The sequence below is a fragment of the Bubalus kerabau genome, chromosome 4 (genome assembly GCF_029407905.1).
Source record: "Bubalus kerabau isolate K-KA32 ecotype Philippines breed swamp buffalo chromosome 4, PCC_UOA_SB_1v2, whole genome shotgun sequence".
In the NCBI taxonomy this organism is placed as follows: Eukaryota; Metazoa; Chordata; class Mammalia; order Artiodactyla; family Bovidae; genus Bubalus; species Bubalus kerabau.
The window spans coordinates 11817392-11840991 of NC_073627.1; the positions used below are offsets into that span (position 1 = coordinate 11817392).

General features: G+C 55.6%; 2 protein-coding genes across 2 annotated transcripts in view; both read left to right on the forward strand.

Annotated features, from left to right (window-relative positions):
• Nucleotides 1-4144, forward strand: part of CCDC40 (coiled-coil domain 40 molecular ruler complex subunit) — a 44580-nt gene extending 40436 nt beyond the window's left edge. The window contains exons 18-20 of the mRNA XM_055575305.1: nt 519-707; nt 2228-2386; nt 3340-4144. Coding sequence (XP_055431280.1) covers nt 519-707; nt 2228-2386; nt 3340-3585 — 594 coding nt within the window. The 3' untranslated portion in view covers nt 3586-4144. The remainder of the gene's footprint in view (nt 1-518; nt 708-2227; nt 2387-3339) is intronic.
• Nucleotides 4145-5281: 1137 nt separating this feature from the next.
• On the forward strand, nt 5282-22102 carry GAA (alpha glucosidase). The gene is made up of 20 exons (XM_055575307.1): nt 5282-5412; nt 8202-8723; nt 9930-10075; nt 11026-11191; nt 11274-11370; nt 11853-11972; nt 12046-12164; nt 12249-12380; nt 13319-13429; nt 13902-14015; nt 14112-14196; nt 14633-14750; nt 15128-15261; nt 16415-16566; nt 16728-16876; nt 18071-18212; nt 18610-18753; nt 19183-19347; nt 19629-19781; nt 20185-22102. The coding sequence occupies exons 2-20, from the start codon at nt 8217-8219 to the stop codon at nt 20242-20244; spliced, it is 2814 nt and encodes a 937-aa protein (XP_055431282.1). The 5' UTR covers nt 5282-5412; nt 8202-8216; the 3' UTR covers nt 20245-22102.
• Nucleotides 22103-23600: the final 1498 nt, after the last annotated feature.

Genomic DNA, 23600 nt, shown 5'->3' on the forward strand with positions numbered 1-23600 from the left:
TCCAGTGTACATAATGTGGCCACCACCCCATGGAGACATGGACCATGCCCTCCTCTGCAGAAACTCCCAGACACCCCTCACAGTCCCATTCCCACCACAGCCCAGGCCCCAGCCCCAGGCCCCAGAGACCCTTCAGGCCACCATCTCACGAAACCACGATGCCTTTTTCCTAACAAGGCAATTAACCTCGGTGTGATACAGTTAACCAAACTACGACCTCTAAGCAGAGATCACTGTTGTTTTGGCTAATGTCCTTTTTCTACTCCAGGACCCATCCCTAGGCTGCATGTGGTCCTCACGTGTCCCCATCTACCCCTGTCTCTGTCGGTTTCTCAGTGTCTCCCTGCTGACCTGGTATTCTTGACATGGACTGAAATCATTCTGACCAGTTGACAAAGCCCCCACATTCCTTTTTTCCCTGGGGCATCACCCTCACGAGTTCCCCACTGGTTCAGTTGGGTGCGGAGGGAGGTGGCGCGGGCCCCTCTCCTGCCCAGTCCCCTGCCCTGTGCACCCAGGTCAAGCATGGGCAGCTCCTGAAGCAGCAGGAGAAGATGATCCGGGACATGGAGCTGGCCGTCACCCGAAGAGATACCATCTCCACCCGGGCTGAGGGGCAGAGCAAGATGGACAAGAAGCTGTTCACCCGGACAGACTTCCACCACAAGCAGACTGAGCTCCGACGGAAGATCAGGGACATTCACAAGGTAGGGGAGACGGGCCATGGGGAAGGGGCCCCGCCTCGGGCCACCTGTCCATGGGTGGTCAGCTGGGTCATCAGCCCCACTGGCAGGTGTCCGTGCGTGACCAGCCAGGGCCAAATTTCTGAGGCACTTTCTCCGACTTGGGCTTTCACTCAGTCCTTCCAGCCTGCTTCTTGGGGGGTCCCTCCCCACCTCATCCGCCTTACTGCCTCTTCTCCCAGCCTTCATTCCTGGAGCTGCCGTCCCAGCTGCTGTGTCGGGGCTGTTTTATGAGAAAGAGAAGAGACAGTGGGGGCTGGGGGATGGAAGGAGCTCAGCTCCTGAGTCAGATAGGCCACTTTCTTCTGGACTGGGGGACAAAAGTCTGAGCCCCACACCCCACATGCTGGTTCTGGGTCAAGACAGAGTGGCGGCCAGATACACAGGTGCTTCCTGGGTTTCCCTAACGCCCTGCTCTGATCAGGCCTTTGCTTGGGAGTTTGTTTTGGGTTTAACAGAAGAGCCATGAGACAGGTGCAGCTCAGGACTGGAAGCGGCCCCGTTTCTGCCCCCTCTTCTAACAGAAATGGCGTCAGGGAAGCACAGAGTGTTGGTGAAGAGTGTGAGCCCCTGTGTCACTGATGCCCAGTGGGTGCTGGGGATGGGCTGATGGGAACGTGGAGGGCACCCACTCGAGCCCATGTCCCCATCCACCTGGCCACATTGACCAACCATGCGGTGTGTGCCTGCCCAGGGAGGGGACCAGCTATGGCCCCTGTGCCACCTCCTTTCACCGTCACCAGGCAGGGATCTGAGCTCAGATTTCCCTCGGCCCCCACTGGCCGGCTATGTGGTCTCTGTGGGCGAGAAACCTTCCACCCCCATAGTTCCTCATCTGTCAGTGGAGACAGGGCAGTGACCCCTCCCAGAGAGGCAAGGGTTGTCCGAGACAGAACCTGGCCTTGGAGCCCCACCATGGGTCCTAGCCCTGCTCTTCTACTTGTGGCTCACGCATATTGTCCAACCTCTCTGTACCTTGGCTTACTGATCTGTGAAATGGGTCCTCACCTCGTGGTGTCACCCAGAGGACCAGGTGGAGAATGTTGGAATAGTCCTGGTCAGGGGAGTCCCGCATGAGGAAAGAGTAGCTGAAAATGATGGATTTGATCCAACTGCTTATTTGGACGTTCCTGGAGGTGCAGAGGGGCCTTTTCTGGTCCTGGTTTGTGCATTTCTCTGCCATGTTGGCCACTCCTGGACTTTCTTTTATCCACCCCTCTCCACCCCTCCTGGCTCCCCAGGGGCCTCCTCTGCCCAGGTTGGCAACAGAATCCTCCCCCTACTGCCACAGAGGGTCTGGCCATGGCTCCCTTGCTGGCCTCCCCACCTGAGGCACTCTCCTACACCCCAGCTTTGGAATCCTCCCAGATTGTGTGCATAGAGGGTCCTGGGGGGTCCTCCCTGCCTGACTCTTCTCTGTCCACTGAATAACTGGGGGCAGGGTCCCAGGATGCTCCTGTCTCACCACCCCACCCCCACCCCAGGCCACCGAGGAGTGCACCCAAACCATCCTGGAACTGGAAGAATCTCAAAAATCCATGAGTGACTCCCTCCTGGAGAAACAGGAGCAGTTGTCAAGGATGCAGGTTGAGGCCGACGAGCTTGAAGTTGAGCTGGACCGGCTGACGACCCTCAAGCGACAGGTAGGCAAGCCCCAGGGCCACAGGAACCCAGCAGCAAGGCCTGCTCTGGCCCAGCTAAGCCCAGGCTGATCATAGCAATCTACTGCTGTTGTCCACCTCATATTGCTCATGAAGGCTCCACGGGCCAGCACTGTCCTGGGTGCCAGGGGTAGAGTGAACAGAAAAGGTGACAACCCCTGCCCTCCCTGAGGTCACCTTCTGAGGGTGGGAGGACAGATAATCAAACTAATAAGCACAATGACACCTCATTTCTGATGGTGACAGATAACTCTGGAGAAAGAAGAAGCAGAGAAGGGGTGTCGGCTGGGTGGGGGCAGCACTAGGAAGGAGGGTGGTCTGAGACGGCCACACAGGGAAAGTGACACTTGAGTCAAAGTTTGAAGGGGAGGCAAGGGATTGAGCACCCCCAGGTACAGCAGGAGTGGAGGCTGCCCAAGGCCCCAGGCTTGCAAGGCTTGGAGGGGGCAGCACCATGACCATGGGCAGCTCCCTCAGGGATGGGGTGGGGAGGAGTGGCTTGGGATCACTGCAATCATTTGGTTCTCATGATGAGTGTGGAATGTGAGGGCCGAGAGTGACACAGGACCTGTCTTAGGCCATCATAGTTCTTAAGAAGGATGCATGGACCAGGGTAGCCTCAGGCTAGTGAGAAGCCATCAGACTCCGTGTGTCATTTCAAAGCTGCCCCACTGGGATTTTCTGCTGGATTGAATATGGTGTGAGCAGAAGGCAAGGGTCACTCAGGGCTGCAGTGTTTGGGCCCGATCAACTGAGATGGGTGTGGTGGGCACCTGGCAGGTTGGACTGTGGGTGAGGGCGGGTCCATCAGCCCCTTCCCCTGGATCTGCCAAGCTCTCCACTGGCGCATCCTCAAGTCGGAGTTCATGCCAGGCCAGCAGGTGTCCTCTTTTGAACACGCATAGACTGACATGGGGTCTCTTGTCCCTCCCAAGAATCTTTCTGAGCTCGTGGCCCTGCAGACGCGCCTCAAGTACCTGCAGGCCGTGAAGGACGGGCGGTACGTCTTCATGCTCCGCAATAAGCAGTCACTGCTGATGGAGCTCAAGCGTCTGCACGACAGGCTGGTCAGCATCGGCACCATCCTCCACCACGTGAAGGAAGAGTACCCCCAGTTCCAAGAGGCCCTGCTCAAGGTCAGCCAGTCCATCGACAAAAGGCTGGAGTCATCCGGGTCCTAGAGCCCCAATCCCCAGCCCCACAAGGAGGAGGCCAGCCTTGTGTGTCATCAGAACTGGAATCTTCCCACCTTCAGAGAATGACACCATTTAAGAGAGACAGGGTGGCATTGTAGGAATTTTTTGTAAGAAATCCCTGAGTTTGCAGTTCCATTTTGGCGAGTCTTTCACTTGCAAAGGCAGTGTCAGTGAACACAAACCTGCATTCCCACGTTGGGCTAACTTCTCCTAGTAAAACTGGAAATACAGGCCTCTGCTCCTGCCCCCACCTCCAGCATGGGTTAAATCCAGATTCCCAACTTATGGGAGCAAGTCCAGGGGGATGTGAATCCCTGGCTGCATCTGGAGGCCTAAAGCCTGAGGTGAGATCACACAGGTGTGTGAACACAGACCTCCCTTTGTCTACCCACTTCTCCAGAGTCCTCGTCCACCCAGGGCGCCTCCCCCCACACTCTGACTCCCAAGCACCTGGTACCTATGCCTTCCCTGCAGTTTAAAGAGAAAATGTTCTATAAGATAATTTTAAATGTTTCAGCAGGAAAATAAAATTTTTTTTTCTGAATGTGTGAGAAAAAGTGTATTTATTCTAAAATATTTCAGAAACACAAACCCCACAAAGAAGTAGGGAAGCCCTCAATCACACTCTGACACTGCTGTGTGGGGCTTTCTGTGCCTGGTTCCACCTGACAGGGTCACAGGATCCAACTTTTCACTTGAAAATTTTGCTCCTCTTTTATTATTAATTTCTATTGGAGTATAGTTGCTTTGGGCTTCCCAGGTGGTGCTGGTTTCCCTGACAGCTCAGTTGGTAAAGAATCTGCCTGCAATGCAGGAGACCTGCACTGGATTGGATTCCTGGGTCAGGAAGATCCCCTGGAGAAGGGATAGGTTACCCACTCCAGTATTTTTTGGCTTTCCTTGTGGCTCAGCTGGTAAAGAATCCGCCTGCAATGCAGGAGAACTGGGTTGGATCCCTCCGTTGGGAAGATCCTCTGGAGAAGGAAAAGGCAACCCACTCCAGAATTCTGGCCTGGAAAATTCCATGAACTGTATAGTCCATGGGGTTGCAAAGAGTGGGACATGACTGAACGACTTTCACTTTCACTTCAGGTGGCACTAGCGGTAAAGAACCTGCCTGCCAATGCAGATGGAAGAGACGCAGGTTTGATATCAGGGTCAGGAAGATGCCCTGGAACAGGGCGTGGAAACCCACTCCAGTATTCTTGCCTGGAGAATCCCATGGACAGAAGAGCCCAGTGGTCTCAGGCCATGGGTTGCAAGGAATCAGACACCACTGAAGCACCTCAGCTCATAGTTGCTTTACAATGTTGTGTTAGCTTCTTGCAGTACAAGCTTGCTCCTCTTAACATGAGCCTTTTCTCAATGTATGAAAAGTACCTTGTCATTGAACATTTTCATGACAGTCGGTTTTATGGGTTATGACATCTTCCTTTCAGAAGAAGTTTAAGTTGCTTCCAAATTTTCGGCCTCTGGGTGATAAACTCGCAGAGTCAGGCCTCTGGAGTGGACTGGTGGGCTCTAGAACGCGGAGAGTTCGCTCACTCCGGGGCGTCGCACCCTCCCGGATCGCAAAAGGCGAGGCCAGGCCTCCTGCAGTGCGCATGGCCACTGGGTCCCTCCCACTTTCCAGGGGCGCCGAGGCCAAGAGGGCGAGGATGCCCCTGCGCGCCCCACGACCAGAGGGCGCACGACCGGGGATGAGCACTCATCAAGGGCGCCTGCGCAGGGAACTGTCACGTGACTCGCCGCCACTGCGCCGCGGGCGCTGGATCCCGAGGTGGCCGCTGCGGCTGGCGCGCGTGCGCGGAGGTGAGCCGGCCCGACAGCTGGATTGGGGCTGCGGGTGGTCCCAGCGAGTGGCGGGGCCGGGGCGGTCCGCGGCAACCCCACAGACTGGAGGCTTGGCGGATCCAGCAAGTCTTCAAGCCCGAGAAGGGAGGGGTCGATCGATAGAAGGGTTGGTTGTCAGTACTTTCCTTTTGGAGAAGTTGAGGTTATCGTGCCAGGGCCGCGCGCCAGCGGTCAGCAGTGACGACAGTGATCTCAGTAACATGGGGACCCCGGAAGCTCCACGGTACCCACTCACTGCCCCCGAGCTGGGCTAGGAAGGCTGTCCTTGCCCACGTTCATAGGGAGGAAGCTGAGGCACGGGAGGTTTAAAATCCTTCAGCTGCCTCTGCCGGTGGTGGAGCTGGGCTCTGAACCAAGCTTGTCGGTGCTACCACTGTGGCCTGGGGAGCAATGGTTCAAAGTCATAGCCCAGAAAACGGGGCGACAGGCCCTCCGGGGCGCCACTTAACCTACTGACCGTCAGTCCTTCCCCATTTTTCTCTCTAAATTGTCGAGCGCCATGAGTGTGGCCCTTCCCCATTGTAGGATCTCTTCCCTCTTCTAGGCTGTCTTCCCTGTCTGTAAAATGGAAACAGGGAAGGGACGGGGTGCTGCCCTGACTGTGCCACAGGCCACCTCTTCAACTTCTGAAGTCTGGGTGGGAAGGGCCAAGACCTTCCACTCTGAGTTCCCCAAGTTTCTGAGTAATCACCATCACAGATGTGTCTGGCAGAGAGTCAAGTGGAGCTGGGACACTGTGTGGTATAAAAAATTTATATTTATCCCGTCTTTGTCTCCAGTTCCTGACACACAGCTCCTAAAGACCCTAGAATTTTGGTGGTGATAAGAATGTCTGTTTCATGCTAATGAGATGACTGGGGGCTTGTAAACAGCTTGAGAATGGGAGCTAGTCCCCAGAAGGACCAAGGCAGGATTCCAGGGTGGGAACTTTCACCTGGCCTCACTCCCGGGAGCCGAGGCTGGTGATTAAGTTAATTACCAGTGGTCAGTGAGCTCATCGTTTCGTGCCTACATAATAAAACCCTAAACTAGTTGGGGTTTAGAGAGCTTCCAAGCTGGTGAACACATTTTGTTGCTCAGAGGGTGGCCAGCCCAGAGAGGGCATAGAAGCTGAGCACCCCTTCTCCATACCGCCCTCTGGGTATTCCTAGGTTGTATCTTTTATAATAAACAAGTGCTTTCCTGAGTTCTGTGAGTTGTTCTGAGTAGTTCTAGCCAGGTATTGAACCTGAGGTGAGGGGTGTTGTGTGAACCCTGGAAATTGATAGCCACGTGGTCAGAAGTGCAAGTGACAGTCTGGAACTTGCAGTTAGCGTCTGAGGTGGGGGAAGTTCATGGGACTGAGCCCTCAACCTGTAGGGTCTTTGCTAATCCAGTAGTTCTTGTCAGAATTGAATTGACTTGAGTGTGAAAAAGCCCCACACTTTTGGTGTCGGAAGTGTTGTGAATGAACAGTTTGCTCTTACACCTAACATACTGGTGAAGTATGGTGGCCAGAATGTTCCAGGTCTGTGTTTGGGACAGGCTCAGACTCTCAATGACATGGGTGCACTTCTGCAGTGGGTGACTTCTTCCCACCCCCGCCAGTATCTGCATGTTCCCAGAGGCCGTGAGAAAGCAGCTTACAGACCTCCTGCCACAAGGAGCTTTGCTGACAGAGGTTCAGCTCCTGTGCCCTGAAATCATCACTGCCATCTTCTGCAAGGGGCCACCTCCTGGCCCTTAACACTAGGGCAGGCTTCTTCTGGGAGACCTGGACCCCTCTAAGGACCAGCTTTGGCTTGAGGACCCCCAGCACCATGGCCTTGCCCAACCTTCCTTAACCTGCATAACAACAGTCTGGGGCTCTGGGAGCCACCACTCTCCTGTGGGGTCAAATGGGTGGATACATGTGGGTAGTCTCAGCCTCTCTGCCAACCTCCCCATTTTCTCTCAAGCAGATAAAAAGGATTCTCTGAGTAAAATCCTTGCATGTTTAGTCCCATATCCATGGCTGCTGCTCCTCAGAGGAGCTGGACAAACAATGTTCCTTACATAAAGATAAGCAAGATGCAGGTGATAACAGTCTTAGCACCAGAGTCACCAGAGCAAGGCTCCAGTGCAGTGGCTATGGCAGAGACCCAAAACCAGACCCCGCATGGGCAGGTTTCTCGCACACCTGACGGCAGGGGCCAGGAGGGGCTCCACTTGCCAAGCCCTGGGGGCCAGGCCTCTCTCCTGTGCTTGGCCATCCCTGAGTGTTGCCCTGGGTTGTGGTGCCCAAGACCCCTCAGAGACTGTATCCACATCCAGGTCAGCAGAGAGGGATAGACAGAGGGCGCACTTCCGCCCCGTTGGCCAAGACTTAATCACCTCAGCCACAATCCTCATACAAGAGAGGGACTTACTCCATTTACTGTGGGAACTTGTTCCACTTGATCTGTCACGTGGGTCTTTGTTAAGTCATTTTGTTATTTTGTCTTTGTTAAGTCATTAAGTCATTTGGACAGACATTCTAGATGCATTAATTTGTGACATATTAGAAGACTTCACAATGTGCAGAATTCTGCAACTCCCTGTTTGGGACTTTTCTCTCCTTTCCCTTTTTCCTCCCTGCCCCAGGTCTGCCCTCACTCACTTCTGCCCTGGGTGCTGTTGGGCCAGCCCCAAGTTCAAGTCTGGAAGTTGCTTTGAGAGTCCCCTGAGGTCCTGGGCATTCCCTCCTGCTGTCCTGTTGAGCCTGGTTGTTCTGTCTGCCTGCTTCCTAGATCCACTGTCCACCCATGATGAGGTGGCCACCCTGCTCCCGCCCCCTGCTGGGGGTCTGCACCCTCCTCTCCTTGGCGCTCCTGGGGCACATCCTGCTTCATGACTTGGAGGTGGTCCCCCGAGAACTACGAGGCTTCTCCCAAGACGAGACTCATCAAGCTTGCCAGCCAGGAGCCGGCAGCCCAGAATGCCGTGGTAGCCCCAGGGCAGCGCCCACACAGTGCGACCTGCCCCCCAACAGCCGCTTCGACTGCGCCCCAGACAAGGGCATCACCCCGCAGCAGTGTGAGGCCCGTGGCTGCTGCTACGTGCCTGCAGAGTGGCCTCCGGATGCCCAGATGGGGCAGCCCTGGTGCTTCTTCCCTCCCAGCTACCCCAGTTACAGGCTGGAGAACCTGACCATCACTGAGACAGGGTACACAGCCACCCTGACCCGTGCCGTCCCGACCTTCTTCCCCAAGGATATCATGACCTTGAGGCTGGACATGTTGATGGAGACCGAGAGCCGACTCCACTTCACGGTGGGCAGGATGGGGGCCAGGGGCTGGGCAGGGGCAGAGCGAGTGTGTGGACAGTGGATGAAGATGGATTCTGCTGTGCTTAGTGGCTCAGTCACATCCAACTCTTTGAGACCCTATGGACTGTAGCCCACCAGGCTCGTCTGTCCATGGGGATTCTCCAGGCAAGAATACTTGAGTGGGTTGCCATGCACTCCTCCAGGGGATCTTCCAACCCAGGGACTGAAGCCAGGTTTCCTGCATTGCAGGTGGATTCTTTACCATCTGAGCCACCAGGGAAGCCTGAAGACGGACTCTATGGGGTGTTTATTTATGCATAGATGTGTACTGTACCCTCACCCAGAGTCTGGGTGTGAGCAGACATGGCATCTACATTCAGGGGATAGTGGGTCACTAAGACAGTGACTGGGAGGCTCTAGGAGTGTTCTAGAGAGGAGGGCTTAAAGTGAGGTGGTGGGAGGTTAGGTTCCCCCCCCCAGGAAGTGACATCCCAGCTGGGACCTAAAGCAGGAGGCAGGAAGGGGGACATTCCAGGCAGTGGGGCATGGGATCCCAGCCACTGAGGGCAGGGCCTCTTGTTCGATTTATTCCCAGCTGCTGGGACAGTGTCTGGCACATAGCAGGAGCTTGGTAAAAACTTGTCAACTGAATGAATGTCCAGACACAAAGGTGAGAGAGCCTGCAGCACGCAGTTCAGTAATACCCAGTTATTTTAACAAAGTAATTAACAACAGCCATGAATTACTGAGTGATGACTGTGTACCCAGACAATGGTTGGGTGATCTAATTAGGTTTTCTCATTCACCCTATGACTAGGAATGCCAGGCAGAAAACCGTTGCCAGATTCAGGAAATAAAAATACAATTTTGAATTTCAGATAACTGAGGAATTAGTCTTTTTTTTTTTAATAGCATAAGTATGTCCCATAGAATATCTGGGACATATTAATACTAAAAACAATTGTGTGTCTGAAACCCAGATTTCCTGGTGTTCTGTATTTTACCTGGCAGCCCACAGGAGGTGCTCTCCTGGCTCTATAGGAAACTGAGGCTCAGGGGTGTGGACTAGTCTGTCCACACCTCCAGGCTCTGTGCAGCCGCCCTGGGACTTGAACTGACTCCTCCCTCCTCTGGAGGGTGAAGGATGGAGTAGACAGCTGTTAGGGGCGGCCAGCCACCAAGGGCCTCTGACACTATTCTTGTCCTCTAGATCAAAGATCCTGCCAACAGACGCTATGAAGTGCCCTTGGAGACCCCGCGTGTCTATAGCCAGGCGCCGTTCACACTCTACAGTGTGGAGTTCTCGGAGGAGCCCTTTGGGGTGGTCGTGCGGCGGAAGCTGGATGGACGGGTGCTGTGAGTGCCTAGTCTCTGTGCCCCCCCCAACCCCAATCTGGGTGGGAGGGTCAGGGAGCTGGAGAGCATTGTCCCTGAGCCTGTTGTGGTCCACCCTCCTGCTCTGGCCTCCTTGCTGTTCGTGGCCCCCGGGGGCCCTGGTGCTCACTGTTCCCTGCACCCAAGCCTTCAAAGGCCCCTTCTCAAAGGCCCCCCACTCACACTGTCCACCCCAGGGAGGCCCATTGGGAGTGATTTTCCCCGGGGGACAATCCTTGGCAACAGCTGGAGACATTGTCACCACCAAGGCGGGGAAGCAGGGATTCCATCCAGCTCCCTACGGCACACAGGATGGCCCAGAACACAGAGGGATTGGCCGAAAGCAGTGCCTCGGCTGAGAAACCCTGTCCAGTCTAAAGGAGCAGCCCCACTCCAGGCAATACCCCCTACTCTGCTTTATTATTTATTTGTTTATCAGCTAGTACATATCAATATCAATATGGGCTTTCCTAGTAGCTCAGCCAGTAAAGAATCTGCCTGCAATGTGGGAAACCTGGGTTTGATCCCTGGGTCGGGAAGATCCCCTGGAGGAGGACATGGCAACCCACTCCAGTATTCTTGCCTGGAAAATCCCCATGGACAGAGGAGCCTGGCGGGCTACAGTCCACAGGGTCACAGAGTCAGACACAACTGAGTGACTAAGGACAGCACACAGCACATATCAGTTTACCAGACACTGCGGTTATTAACTTGTCTCATCCTTTCTCTCTACCCTGTGGAACCTCGGAGTGCCCTAACTGCCTCTGGCTGGGCAGCTCCATGAAGTCTGGGAGCAGTTTGGCCCTCCTGGGGAGGTGGTACTCAGGGCCACAACTCCCAGGACTGGAAGGGTTTTGGGCAGCAGCCGCTTGTGGTCAGGGCTCACGGAGCTGTCAGCTTCCCATGTGAGGCCACCTGGACTCTTCTGGCAGGCTGAACACCACGGTGGCCCCCCTGTTCTTTGCGGACCAGTTTCTGCAGCTGTCCACCTCCCTGCCATCCCAGCACATCACAGGCCTTGCCGAACACCTTGGGTCCCTGATGCTCAGCACCAACTGGACCAAGATCACCCTCTGGAACCGAGACATCGCCCCTGAGGTAAAAGGGTGGCAGAAGGGGGTCTGGGATCAGAGGGGCCTCATGGGCCAAGACGTAAAGTGGGGTGTCTGCTATGTCGCAGCCCAACGTGAACCTGTATGGATCTCACCCTTTCTACCTGGTCCTGGAGGATGGCGGGTTCGCTCATGGGGTCTTCCTGCTGAACAGCAATGCCATGGGTAAGCACGGGGGCACTGGGGCCCTCCACATCTTCTGGCCAGTTCTGCTACTAAGCCCCCAGCCAGGGTTTCCCTGGTGCAGCTACACCCCCTCCTACCTTGAGGGCGCTGGGGCTCTCTGTACCTGCCTGACAGGCTGCAGGTCTTAGAGGAGGGGGCAGAGGATTGGGCCTTGTACATTCTCCGAGAAATGAGCAGTGGGCCATGGCATCTGCCAGCTCTATCCTTCGGTGCCCCTAAGGTGAGACCTCTGATGTGAGGAGGGGGACTAAGGCCAAAAAGGGGGGCCTCAGGCTGCTCAGCACCTTCCTGTCCTGCTCCAAGTCTCTCAGTGAGCTGGGCTCAGAGTGACTGTCCTGGGTCCGCTGGCTCCCTGCGGGAGGACCTCTCCAGCAGGTGTTTGGCCTATTGGTGCAGTGCTGAAGGCCCCGGGGAGGGGGGGGTGAGTATTTGTCCCTGAGCTCCAAGGCTGCTTCCTCCAGATGTGGTCCTGCAGCCCAGCCCAGCCCTCAGCTGGAGGTCGACAGGCGGGATCCTGGACGTGTACATCTTCCTGGGCCCGGAGCCCAAGAGCGTGGTGCAGCAGTACCTGGACGTCGTGGGTAGGCCTCGCCCCAGCCCCGGCTGCTCCCTCCCCAGCCCCTCCTGCCCACTCACAGTCACCTTGGCCCCCAGGCTACCCGTTCATGCCCCCGTACTGGGGCCTGGGCTTCCACCTGTGCCGCTGGGGCTACTCCACCTCCGCCATCACCCGCCAGGTCGTGGAGAACATGACCAGGGCCTACTTCCCCCTGGTGAGTGCTGGGGAGGGGCCTGGGGCCTGTTGCGGGGCGGGGGTGGAGAGCCTGGGCCCCGACCGCCCTGTGCCGTGGCTGCAGGACGTCCAGTGGAATGACCTCGACTACATGGACGCCAGACGGGACTTCACTTTCAACAAGGACCACTTTGGGGACTTCCCGGCCATGGTGCAGGAGCTCCACCAGGGCGGTCGGCGGTACATCATGATTGTGGTGAGTGCCCCTTGTGTTCTGTGCCACGTGGAGCGGGCTCTTTTGGAAGCCAAGGGTCTGAGCGTCCGGTGGCTCCAACTCAGTGGTATCGTTGTTGACCTGCCGTGGGCACGGAGGACATTTCTGAGGGTCTTTGGTATTGAGGGAATGTCAGATTTATAGACTTGGCCTTTGCCATCCAGTGATGTCCCTGGAAATGTGTCTTTGCTCAGGATCCTTGCAGCTGTAAGTTGCTTGAACCACTGAAAGCAAGTGGTGAGGGCATTCCTCGGCTGACACCGCTCAGCTGTGGGCAGGCCAGGTGGAGCTGTATGCCGGAGTAGCTGCAATGCTCCATGAGACCCCTGCTTTCCCTCCCAGTGGTCAGCTCTGCCTTGTGGGGAGCAGGGCAGGCTCTGAGTGGTTCAGCACGAAGACACACTTCCCTAGGCCAGTCCCCGCAGCCAGAGGGGTGCAGTTCGGGCTGGTATAGCTTGTGGTGGGGGGGCGGTGCCCGGAGGAGGAGGTGGGGATGGGGAGACAACCAAGTGGTCGCCACTGTGGATGCACTTCAGAAGAGGAAATCCATTTGGAATTGGACTGATGGTCATTTCCATCCTCAAGGCCCCTCTGAAGGGAACAGTGTCCAGGGCCACTCACTCAGAGTAAGGAGGGCAGATGCAGACCGTTTATTTTTATTTCTAAATGAAATAAATGGTCACTGTAGAGCATTTGTGAAATTCTGGGCCCTTCAAGCAAAAGTAACTCTTGCATCCAGGCACTCCCTGTTTGGCCATCCCGGGGCGGGTCACGTGCACCTCCACGTACAGCGTGTTGACTCACATGAAGCCGCATCCATTTATTTTCTGCCTTGCTAACATTTAGGGAGAGCATTTTCCCAGTGATGGGGCCAAGGTTTCAAGTGTTTCCTTCTCATCCTGACCGGTTTCTCCCTCCAGGATCCTGCCATCAGCAGCTCAGGCCCTGCTGGGACCTACCGACCCTACGATGAGGGTCTGAGGCGGGGGGTCTTCATCACCAATGAGACTGGGCAGCCACTGATTGGGCAGGTACAGTGGGGCCTGGGGGGCCAGGGGGAGAAAGAGTGGTCTCCAGCCAGTGGTACTGAAGGCGGGGTTCACAGCTGGGGGTGATAGTGGCTTCTGACAAGGCAGGGCACCTAGAATCCTTGTGTCAGGGGCCCTTGTTTGCAGGCAGTTCAGACGCGAGCTCCAAAGCTCCTCAGAGAGACTTCAGAGTCCTCTACATCCTCTGGGTCCCCAGGGGCTTCCTGGGGTGGAGTGGTGGGGGGTGCAGGGGTGCATCCAGCAGAGTCCCTGCTTCTTCCCGAGGGCAAGCCCAGGACCAGGAGGAAGGCTCCTAGGAGTGTGGCTTCCGGGGCCTTTCCCCATGCTCCTCCCCCTTGCAGTCCACCCACCCCCAGGGGAGATGAGTGAGGCTGCAGCCCTGCCCGCAGCTGGTTTGCCCAGGGCCTCTGTGCAGGCTCCAGGGGCCCCGTCTGCCCTCTGACCTCTTGTCCAGGTGTGGCCCGGACTCACCGCCTTCCCCGACTTCACCAACCCCGAAGCTCTTGACTGGTGGCAGGACATGGTGACCGAGTTCCACGCCCAAGTGCCCTTCGATGGCATGTGGATCGTGAGTGTGGCCCTGCCCCTGGGTGTCCGTGGCCTTGGGGACCAGCCCCACACCCTGCACCAGGTAGGATGTCCACCCCCTGGTCCTTTCTCGCAGGATATGAACGAGCCATCCAATTTCGTGAGGGGCTCAGTGGATGGCTGCCCGGACAACAGCCTGGAGAACCCTCCCTACCTGCCAGGTGAGCTGTCCCCCGATCCCTGCCTGCCTCCACCCGCCTGTTCCCAGCACTAGTCAGCTGGGGATTTAATAGCTCAAATCAAGGGATTTCCCTTCTCTGGCTTGGGAGGCTTGAAGCCCTGGTTTCTGAGAAGCTGATGGATAGCAAGAGCCCGGGACATGGGAGGGAAGCCTCAGGAGTGAGGTTCTCCCCAGCCACGTGATGCTGACCGGGCATGTGCTGCTGAGGCGAGACCCTTCAGAGGGGGCGCTCCAGGCGCAGCTAGTTCAGGAGCAGGCAGAGGTGAAGTCTGGGTCTGCAGAGGTCAGGCTGTGGCACCACCTCGTCCTGGCCTTGGAGAAGTGGAGACTGTACCCAGGTTCCAAGGGGCTCCAGGATGTGGGGGGCACCAGCCTGCTGGGCAGAGGCTCCAAGGAAACAGCCCCCTCTTCTCCAGGGGTGGTTGGTGGGACCCTCCAGGCAGCCACCATCTGCGCCTCCAGCCACCAGTTCCTGTCCACGCACTACGACCTGCACAACCTGTATGGCCTGACTGAAGCCTTAGCCTCCCACAGGTGAGGGGCCAGGGTAGGGGAAGCAGAGAAGGAAGCCCAGGTTCCCCCCAGGGCCCCTGCCAACCCCATTCTAACCCCTCTTGCCCTCCAGCTCCATGCCTGGTGCCTGAGAGGAAGGGCATGGTGACAAGACAGGGATCCAGGGCTGGTCAGGACCTCTGGCTTCCTTGAGCTTCAAGGGATGTTTGTCCAGCCTGGGACATGTGCATTTTGAGGGTAGTTGGGTGGCAGGGCTAACTGCCTGGCAGACACGGGCGGAGGCCTCAGCTCTCCGGCTCCTTGATCCCAGCCCGCCCTCCCTGCTGCACTGCCCTGCGCTCTTGCCAGCAGTGATGGGGTTCCCAGTGACCCCGCTCAGCACAGCTCTCTCCACCCAGGGCCCTGGTGAAGGCTCGAGGGATGCGTCCCTTCGTGATCTCTCGCTCAACCTTTGCCGGCCATGGCCGATACTCCGGCCACTGGACAGGGGATGTGTGGAGCAACTGGGAGCAACTTTCCTACTCCGTGCCAGGTGAGCACACCTGTCAGGAGGTGGGGCAAGGAGGGGAGGGTGGGCCCCTCTCCAGGGGAGTTTGTCCAGAGCCAGGTCCTCAGAGAGATGCTGCTGTGATGGGGTGGGGCCTGCCGCCAACTCCTGTGAGAGGGCTCACCTGTGCAAGTCAGCTACCTGTGTGAGTGGGCTCACCTGTGGTGCCCCTCTTCCCAGCATCCCATCTTGGATTCATGCTTTGTTAGAACATTCCTTCTGATGACCACATTCTGAGTTGCGTGAAAACTGCATCTGAGCTCAGTCCAAAGGGCGCCCCCACCCCTGTTGTCTCAGTGCCTGGCTCCACCTTGCAAAGAGAATTTTGATTCTTGTTCCAAGAGCTCTGATGCTGCAGACGTCTTAGGCCCAGGGATGGCTCAGGAGCCCTGGGGAGAGGGTAGAGGTGACCCCCTGAAGTCACAGCTGAAGAGAGCCTCCGCCAAACCCTCCAGCCTGGAAGTGCTTTCCTAGTCACAGGCTCACTTCTGCGTGTGATGTGTATGTGACGTCGCATATGTGACGTCCTGTATGTGACGTCCTGCCGAGCTGAGTCCATTCTTCCTTCACAGAGCCGCTGCTGGCTCTGCCCACGGGTGCTGACTGGCTCTGATTTTCACCCTGGGGCCAACGTGGGGGTCAGGCCTGAATCCTCTTTAACTTTTGCCATTGAAATTGTGTCTTGGTGTAGGTCTGTTTGAGTTCATCTTGTTTGGGACCCTTTGGGCTTCCTGTATCTGATTCCTTCTTCTGATAGGGAAACGAGTCATGGTGGATCAGTGCCCATCCTGATGTCTTCTACCTGATTATGTCTGCAGTGGCCCTACTTCCAAATGTGGTCACATTTCCAGCAACTGGGGATTAGGACTAGAACTTAACCTTTGTGGGGAGGGGAGGGGATTCAGTCCATCCCTGACCAATCCAGTTTGCCCTGCACACTCTAGGTGTTAGGGAGCAGATACGGCTGCTTGTTCTGCTGAAACCGCAAGTGCAGGATGCACCAGCCATCGGGTGGGGGCTGGGTGGGAGGGTCTTTGGGGGAGATCTTCCTCCTTCGCCAGTTCAACAGACACATCTGTCAGGCTCCTGGACTGGTCCGGCTGTGGCATCTGCAGACCTGTCTGACTCTGCCCTCCAGAAATCCTGCTTTTCAATCTGCTGGGGGTGCCCCTGGTGGGGGCTGACATCTGTGGCTTCCTGGGCAACACCTCAGAGGAGCTGTGTGTGCGCTGGACCCAGCTGGGGGCCTTCTACCCCTTCATGCGGAACCACAATGCCCTGAACAGCCAGGTAGGGCGGGGACAGCAGGGGAGGCTGTGCCCTGGGGAATGCCGCTTTCTGTGCCAGGGAGCCCAGCCCGGCTGGCCCCAAACTGCCGGGTCTCCTGGGGTGAGGGGACGGGGCACTGCCACCCCAGACCCCAGGTGCTTCCGCCACTCCCTCTACCGCAGCCGCAGGAACCGTACAGGTTCAGCGAGACGGCGCAGCAAGCCATGAGGAAGGCCTTCACCCTGCGCTACGTGCTGCTGCCCTATCTCTACACGCTGTTCCACAGGGCCCACGTCAGAGGCGAGACGGTGGCCCGGCCCCTCTTCCTGGAGTGAGTGCCTGGGTTGGGAGCAATGGCCTCAAGCCCACTGACCCCAGGGCAGCCACCCTTCTGTGTTGGGTGTTCCAGGCACCAAAAGGAAGGAGGTGGCGGCAAAATCTGGGCCCTCCCCACTGAGGTACCCCCTGCACCCCCAGTCCCCACCCACTGGATTCCAGTTCAGGGCTGGGAGCCCTCGATAACAGAACATCCCATGGTGAACACTGAGTACAGACCAGGCCTCCCAGATGGCAAAACAAGTTGTAAGTCTATCATGATTGAATCTATTTGGGGCTTAAGATAATAAGACCACCAAAGAAACCCAATAGCTATCTCCCAGATAGGACTCGGTATACCTGAGAAGTTACTATCCTATAAAATGGCTCCTTGAATCAGAGGGTTAAAGGATTTTTCAGTAGTGTGGTAATTAGTCAGCTATTTGCAAAAATCTATTTTCCTCTCATCTCATACAAACTTAAATTCCAGATGAATTAAATGTCAAAAATTAAACTGTAGAAAAAGCCCCAGGAAAACAGAAGTCCATGTTTCCCTCTGCTCTGGCAGGAGAGGACTTTCTAAGCATCAAAAGCAAAAAGCAAAGGAAGGAAGTTTAACTTAGAGAAAAAAAAAATAACATTTCTTTGAACATAAACAGAAAAATAAACACAAAACTGTTCTAAACATAGATTGTCAAGGCAAATGAATAGCAGAAAACCTTTGTGGCTCAGTTGAATCTGCCTGCAATGCAGCAGACCAGGATTCGATCCCTGGGTTGGGAAGATCCCCTGGAGAAGGGAAAGGCTACCCACTCCAGTATTCCAGCCTGGAGAATTTCATGGACTGTATATGTATAGTCCATGGGGTCGCAAAGAGTTGGACATGACTGAGTGACTTTCACTTGTCAATAAAATGACACTCTCCCTAATGTACAGAAACTCAGACCAAGTGTAAGACTAACATCAAGAACCAAATAAAACACATGGGCAAGAGCACAGTTTGCAAGTAGGAAATGTAAACAGGTCATGCCCGGATAACCAGGCAAGGAGAGGTTATTCTTGGCTCCTGCCTTGACTTCATTTGGCCAGAACCAGCCCTGCCACGTGTAACCCAGGTCCTTCAGCTCCCTTCCAAACCTCCCCATGGGCCTCCTGAGCCCACTGACCTCAGAGGTTGCCAGACCGCCCTGCCAGTTTTTCCTGTTTGAAGGTTCCCCGAGGACCCCAGCACCTGGACTGTGGACCGCCAGCTCCTGTGGGGGGAGGCTCTGCTCATCACCCCGGTGCTCGAGTCTGAGAAGGTTGAAGTCACTGGCTACTTCCCCCAGGGCACATGGTACGACTTGCAGACGGTGAGTCCTGGGGCCCTGAAGCCTGGGAGGATGGGGGAGATGGTAGAGGGGTCCTCCCTCTGGCACTGTTGGTATGGAGGGGTCCTTGCTACATGACGGCCCTCACCTGGAGCTGCTCCACTAGCATCATCTTGTATAATCCTTGCAGGACCCATTTTCTAGATGGGGAAACTGAGGCTGGATGGGTGACTTGCCACCAAGCTGAGCCAGGACTCCAGTTCTCCTGCTTCCACACTCCTGCCCCTTCTCCCATCCTCTGAGCAGCCCCACCCGAGCCCTGGCTCCAGCCTCTCTTGCTCTGTCCCCACTGTGGGACTGTCTCCGATCTTGCCTCCCAACAACAGCACAGAGTCTTGGCACTGCTCAGGACCCTTTGTGACATGACATCCCCCTCCAGGTACCAATGGAGGCCTTTGGCAGCCTCCCGCCTCCTGCACCCCTCACGTCTGTCATCCACAGCAAGGGGCAGTGGGTGACGCTGTCCGCCCCGCTGGACACCATCAACGTCCACCTCCGGGCTGGGCACATCATCCCTATGCAGGTATCTGGACTGGGCCCCTGAACCCATTCATCCAGCCCTGGGGCTGCTGGGCCCCCACATGCCTCTGTCCAGCTGGAGGTCCGTCCCCAGGGAGAGATGATGCTTCTGAGGGGTGAGGATGACCTGGGCTGGGGAAGGACACATCCCTGCACTGACTTGCTCCCAGGCCAGGCAGAGGGGAGGGCCTTCTAGAGATTCATTGGCCCTTCTCAGAAAACAGTCAGTTTGCAAACCTCCATGGGCCTTGTGTCCTCTGAGGTGTCCCCCTGGGTCAGTGGTCTCCATGGGCCTCCAGGCTACTTGGCCATAGACTGTCCTGCAGATCTCGCTTTCTTCCACTACGGCACTGTCCTAGCCTTGCATTCCTCATACCTGGGTTTGGAGGCCTCTACCTGGCTTGGGACAGTGACGTGGGCCACCCTCTCCCAGGGCCCTGCCCTCACGACCACAGAGTCCCGCAAGCAGCCCATGGCCCTGGCTGTGGCCCTGACAGCCAGTGGGGAGGCCCAAGGGGAGCTGTTCTGGGACGACGGGGAGAGCCTGGGAGTGCTGGATGGTGGGGACTACACGCAGCTCATCTTTCTGGCCAAGAACGTGAGTCACATCCGCCCAGGCTGGGGGCCAACTTGGGGTGACTATCCTGACTCGGTGAGGGTAGCTGGGCCTGGGGTCCTGGGATGGCCACCTCTCACCGGGTCAACCAGACTGAAGGGGAGAAGAGCCCATGGGCCAAGTCCCTCGACCAGAGTTCCCTGCACTGTGCCAACATCCCAGGGGTTGCAGGGGGTGTGCTGCCCAGAGACCCTGCCCGAGTGGGGCTTGCTGCCCCAGACCATCTGTTCACACCTCCTGTCCTCTCTCTCTGCTCCGGCCAGAACACCTTTGTAAACAAGCTGGTGCACGTGAGCAGTGAGGGGGCCAGCCTGCAGCTGAGGAACGTGACCGTCCTGGGGGTGGCCACAGCACCCCAGCAGGTCCTCTGCAACAGCGTTCCTGTCTCCAACTTCACCTTCAGCCCTGACACGGAGGCAAGAGAGCCCACAATTGGGCCCAGAGGGCCTATCCCTGAGGGTGGGTGAGGGGGTGGGAAATGCCAGCTGAGCTGGCATCATGGGACTCCCTGTCCGGCATGGAGAGGATGCTTGAGTGTTACAAGGGGCAGAAAGGAAGCTGAACTTCAGGGAAGAGTGGGAAGTTTAGTCCCTTACACTTCACATCTTTCCTCTGCCCGTGTCCATGTTGTCAGCCCCTGGTTAAAGGGCAGCTCGTTTCCAAAGCAGATTGAGGCGGCCACTGCCAAGAGTGCTGGGAGGGAACACAGCGAGACTCCCAGGGCTGGGCCAGGCCCCACGTCCACTGCCCAGCCACACTACAGGCTCCCATCTGCCTCACTTCAGTTGCCAACCCAGTTTTCCTATTTCTTGTCCCCAGACTCTGGCCATCCCTGTCTCGCTGACCATGGGAGAGCAGTTTGTCATCAGCTGGTCTTAACCTGGGGCCCAGCGGTGTGCTGCTCCTTCACAGACCTCCCCGTGGCCCCGCACTCGCACCCTCAGTCGGCGGTGTAGGGGCCTTGCGTCAGAAGTGCTTACCCCGAGTCACATGGCACTGATGTCCTTGAACACCCAGATCCGCTTGCAAGTCTGTCTCCCGGGCTCTGGGCCAGCAGCTGGTCTGAGTCATCTGCCCAGATGCCAGTCAGATCAATGCCCTGAGCGGTGCCCTGTATTGGGAATGTTTACTGGAAGCTTTGCTCCTCTGTAGCCTGTCACTGCTGTGTGTGTGCACAGCCAGCCACCACTGCCCGCCTATGACGCAGAGGTGGTGCCTGGACAGGGCGGTACCTGCATTGCGAGGCCCCCCACCTCAGGAGGCCCTGCTGCTGGGACCTGGTGACAGCACAGAACTGGGGGCTGCCGCAGACTGCTTTCTCGGCCGCTGCCCCCAACTCAGCAGAGTTCATAGGACTCAGGGAACCCTCAATCTGAAGTGCAGTTATTTTCAATAAAAGGATGCGCCTGAAGGTCTTGATGCAGGAGGACTCCATCCTTGATGGGCCCTGGACATTTCTGGGCAGTGTGCACGCTTCACTGTGTACTCAGAGCAGCACCCTCACAGCCCATCGCCTCACATCCCAGTATCCGCTCTCAGGTGACTGGAGAACAGCCAGCCAGGCCTGGTGCCGATCACCTGGTGGGAGATGCGCGCCCTCCCCAACCCTGCCCAAGGGCTCTGTGGACTAAAGCTGCTACGCCCACACCTGTTCCCAGACAACCACTGGTCTGCTTTTGGTCACTATAAATCAGTTTACATTTTTTGGAATTTTCTATAAATGGAATCATACAGCTTTATTATTTGGGGGGGGCCTAATATTAATCTAACTGCTCTGAGATTCATCCGCGTTGTATGTGTGCTTTTTCATTGCCAAATAGTTCTCCGTGGTATGGAGGTGCCACATGGTTTATCAGATTTTAATGGCATTAAGAGGGTTTTCAGCCTTTTACTGTTAGGAATAAAGATGTGGTCAGCAGTCGTGGACCAGCGTGAATGGACATGTTTTCATTTCTCTTGAGCACACACCAAGCATGATAGGGTCAGATCATATGGAGGGCGTGTGTGTATGATTGAACTGTTTTCCAAAGTGGGTGACCCGCTCTGTGCTCCTAACAACTTTGCTGTGGCTTGGTCTAGTCCCTTCAATTTCAGTCATTCCAGTGACGGTGGATCTCATGGGTCTGATTTGTGTTCCTAATGACTGAAGATGGTGAGCACCTTTTCTTGGACTTATGTAAATCATAAATTTTCTTTGGTGAAGTGTCTGTTCAGGTATTTTGCCTATTTTTTTACTTGGATTTGTTCCCCCTGAGTTATAAAATAGTTTTTCCATTGTACTGACAAATTACCACAATCTTCCGTGGCTTAAAACTACAGATTTATTCTATCAGTCCTGTAGGTCAGAAGTCTGACTTGGTCTCACTGGGCTAACAGCTGCTGCTTCCTCTCCGGAATTCAGTCTCCTGAGCATACAGGTCTGAGGTGCGCTGTCACCTACACATCCTCCTGAGCTTCTAGGGGCTACTCCAGATCATAGCTCGGGGCACCAAATCCAGCGACGGTGAGCTGAATCCTCACCACTGAGACTCTCTTCCGCCTCTTCCATTACACCACTCTCTGAGCCATGGTAGCCCTTCATCTCAAAACCTTTAACTTAATCTCACCTGCAAAGCCCCTCCGGCCATTTAATGTGGGATATTCACAGGTTCCAGGGATTAAGATGTGGGCATTTGGGGGTGGGGTGGATGGGTTTCTCTGACTTCTCAGAGAGAGAGCATGGGCTGTAGTAGTTGCAGCTCCCGGGCTCTAGAGCACAGGCTTAGTTTGCTCTGAGCCATGTGGGATCCTCCTGGATCAGGGATCAAACCCGTGTTTCCTGCATTAGTATGCAGATTCTTTACCACTGAGCCATCAGGGAAGCCCTCAGGTGGATTTAAGAGAGACTCCTTATCTAGCACGTATTCTTGCCCACAGCACAGTAATTACAGACAGTAATTCCTTGTTTATTTTCACTATTGTCTGAGATCCTAAGAAAAAAATGGAAGTTGATAGACAATTAGTAGCCCTCATACTTAGCCCTCAGTTCTGAGTTTGTCATGTTAGAACCCAATTTCAGGTGGTGCTAGTGATAAAGAACCTGCCTGCCAATGCAGAAGACTCAAGAGTCACGGGTTCAATCCTTGGGTCAGGAAGAGGCTCTGGAGAAGGAAATGGCAATCAACTCCAGCATTCTTGCCTGGAAGATTCCATGGACAGAGGAGCCTGGCAGGCTACAGTCCATGGGGTCACAAAAAGTTGAACACGACAAAGCAACTGAGCACACATCTGGGGGGACGATCATTCTACCTACACACAAAATTCTTCGTATTTTCCAGTTTGGCTTTTGTCTAGTACATGCTTTACAAGTATTTTCCCTCTTGCTCATGCCCTTTTTAAGTATAATTTAGAGGAAGTGTTAGATTCCCCACCTGATTTTTGATACAGTTCACATACCACACAATTTACCACTTTAAAATGTACAATTCCGTACCTTCTAGTATATTCACAGAATCGTGCAACCATAAGCATACTTCTAGTTCCAGAACATTTCCATCACCCCCAAAGAAGCCCTGTACCCTTTAGCAGTCCCTCTCAGCCCCCAGAAAACCGGTTATCCGCTGTCTCTATGGATTTACCAATTTAGGACATTTAATAGAAACAGAAGCACTTGTGTGGCTCTTTGTGACTGGCTTGTTCTACTCAGCCTATTTCAAGGTTCAAATCGCAACATGTGCCAGCTCTTCATTCCCTCCTATTGCCAAACAATATCCATCATATGTACTTGCATCTTTCAGTTCAGTGGGCATTTGGGTTATTTCCACACCAACTCCAACACTTAGCCACCATGGGGAGCAGCTCACTTGGCCTGTGACACCAGCAGTCCCAGACACTCGCCCAAGAAGCCCCGCCCACGTGCCTCAGCGCAGACAGGACGTCGCTTCCCTCCCCAACCCCTGGCGCTGCGCAGCCCTTTCAGGCCTCTTTCCCTGGTGCCGGGGGACACTGGGGAGCACACCTGTGCAGCCTGCACTCCAGACCACTGCTGATGGCAGAGTGACTCCCTCAAAGGGGAGTATTCCAATGGCTCCTACGACCCAAGGCCCGGCTGCCTTCCAGAAAGTCTGTACCTACTCACATGAACATCACGCACCAACATCTTCACCAACACTCAGGGCTAATGGTTATGAAACCTCTGGAAATCACATACTGCTTCTGAATCATCCCCAAGGGTACACTTCTATGGACGTCTGCAT

What these genes read in the sequence shown, in the direction of transcription:
- GAA (XM_055575307.1), top strand. Translation starts at nt 8,217, where the DNA reads ATGATGAGGTGGCCACCCTGCTCCCGCCCCCTGCTGGGGGTCTGCACC. An exon ending in GCTGAACAGCAATGCCATGG is followed by an intron (nt 11,371 to 11,852) that starts GTAAGCACGGGG and finishes TGCTTCCTCCAG; the next exon opens with ATGTGGTCCTGCAGCCCAGC. An exon ending in CCTTCAGCCCTGACACGGAG is followed by an intron (nt 19,782 to 20,184) that starts GCAAGAGAGCCC and finishes TCTTGTCCCCAG; the next exon opens with ACTCTGGCCATCCCTGTCTC.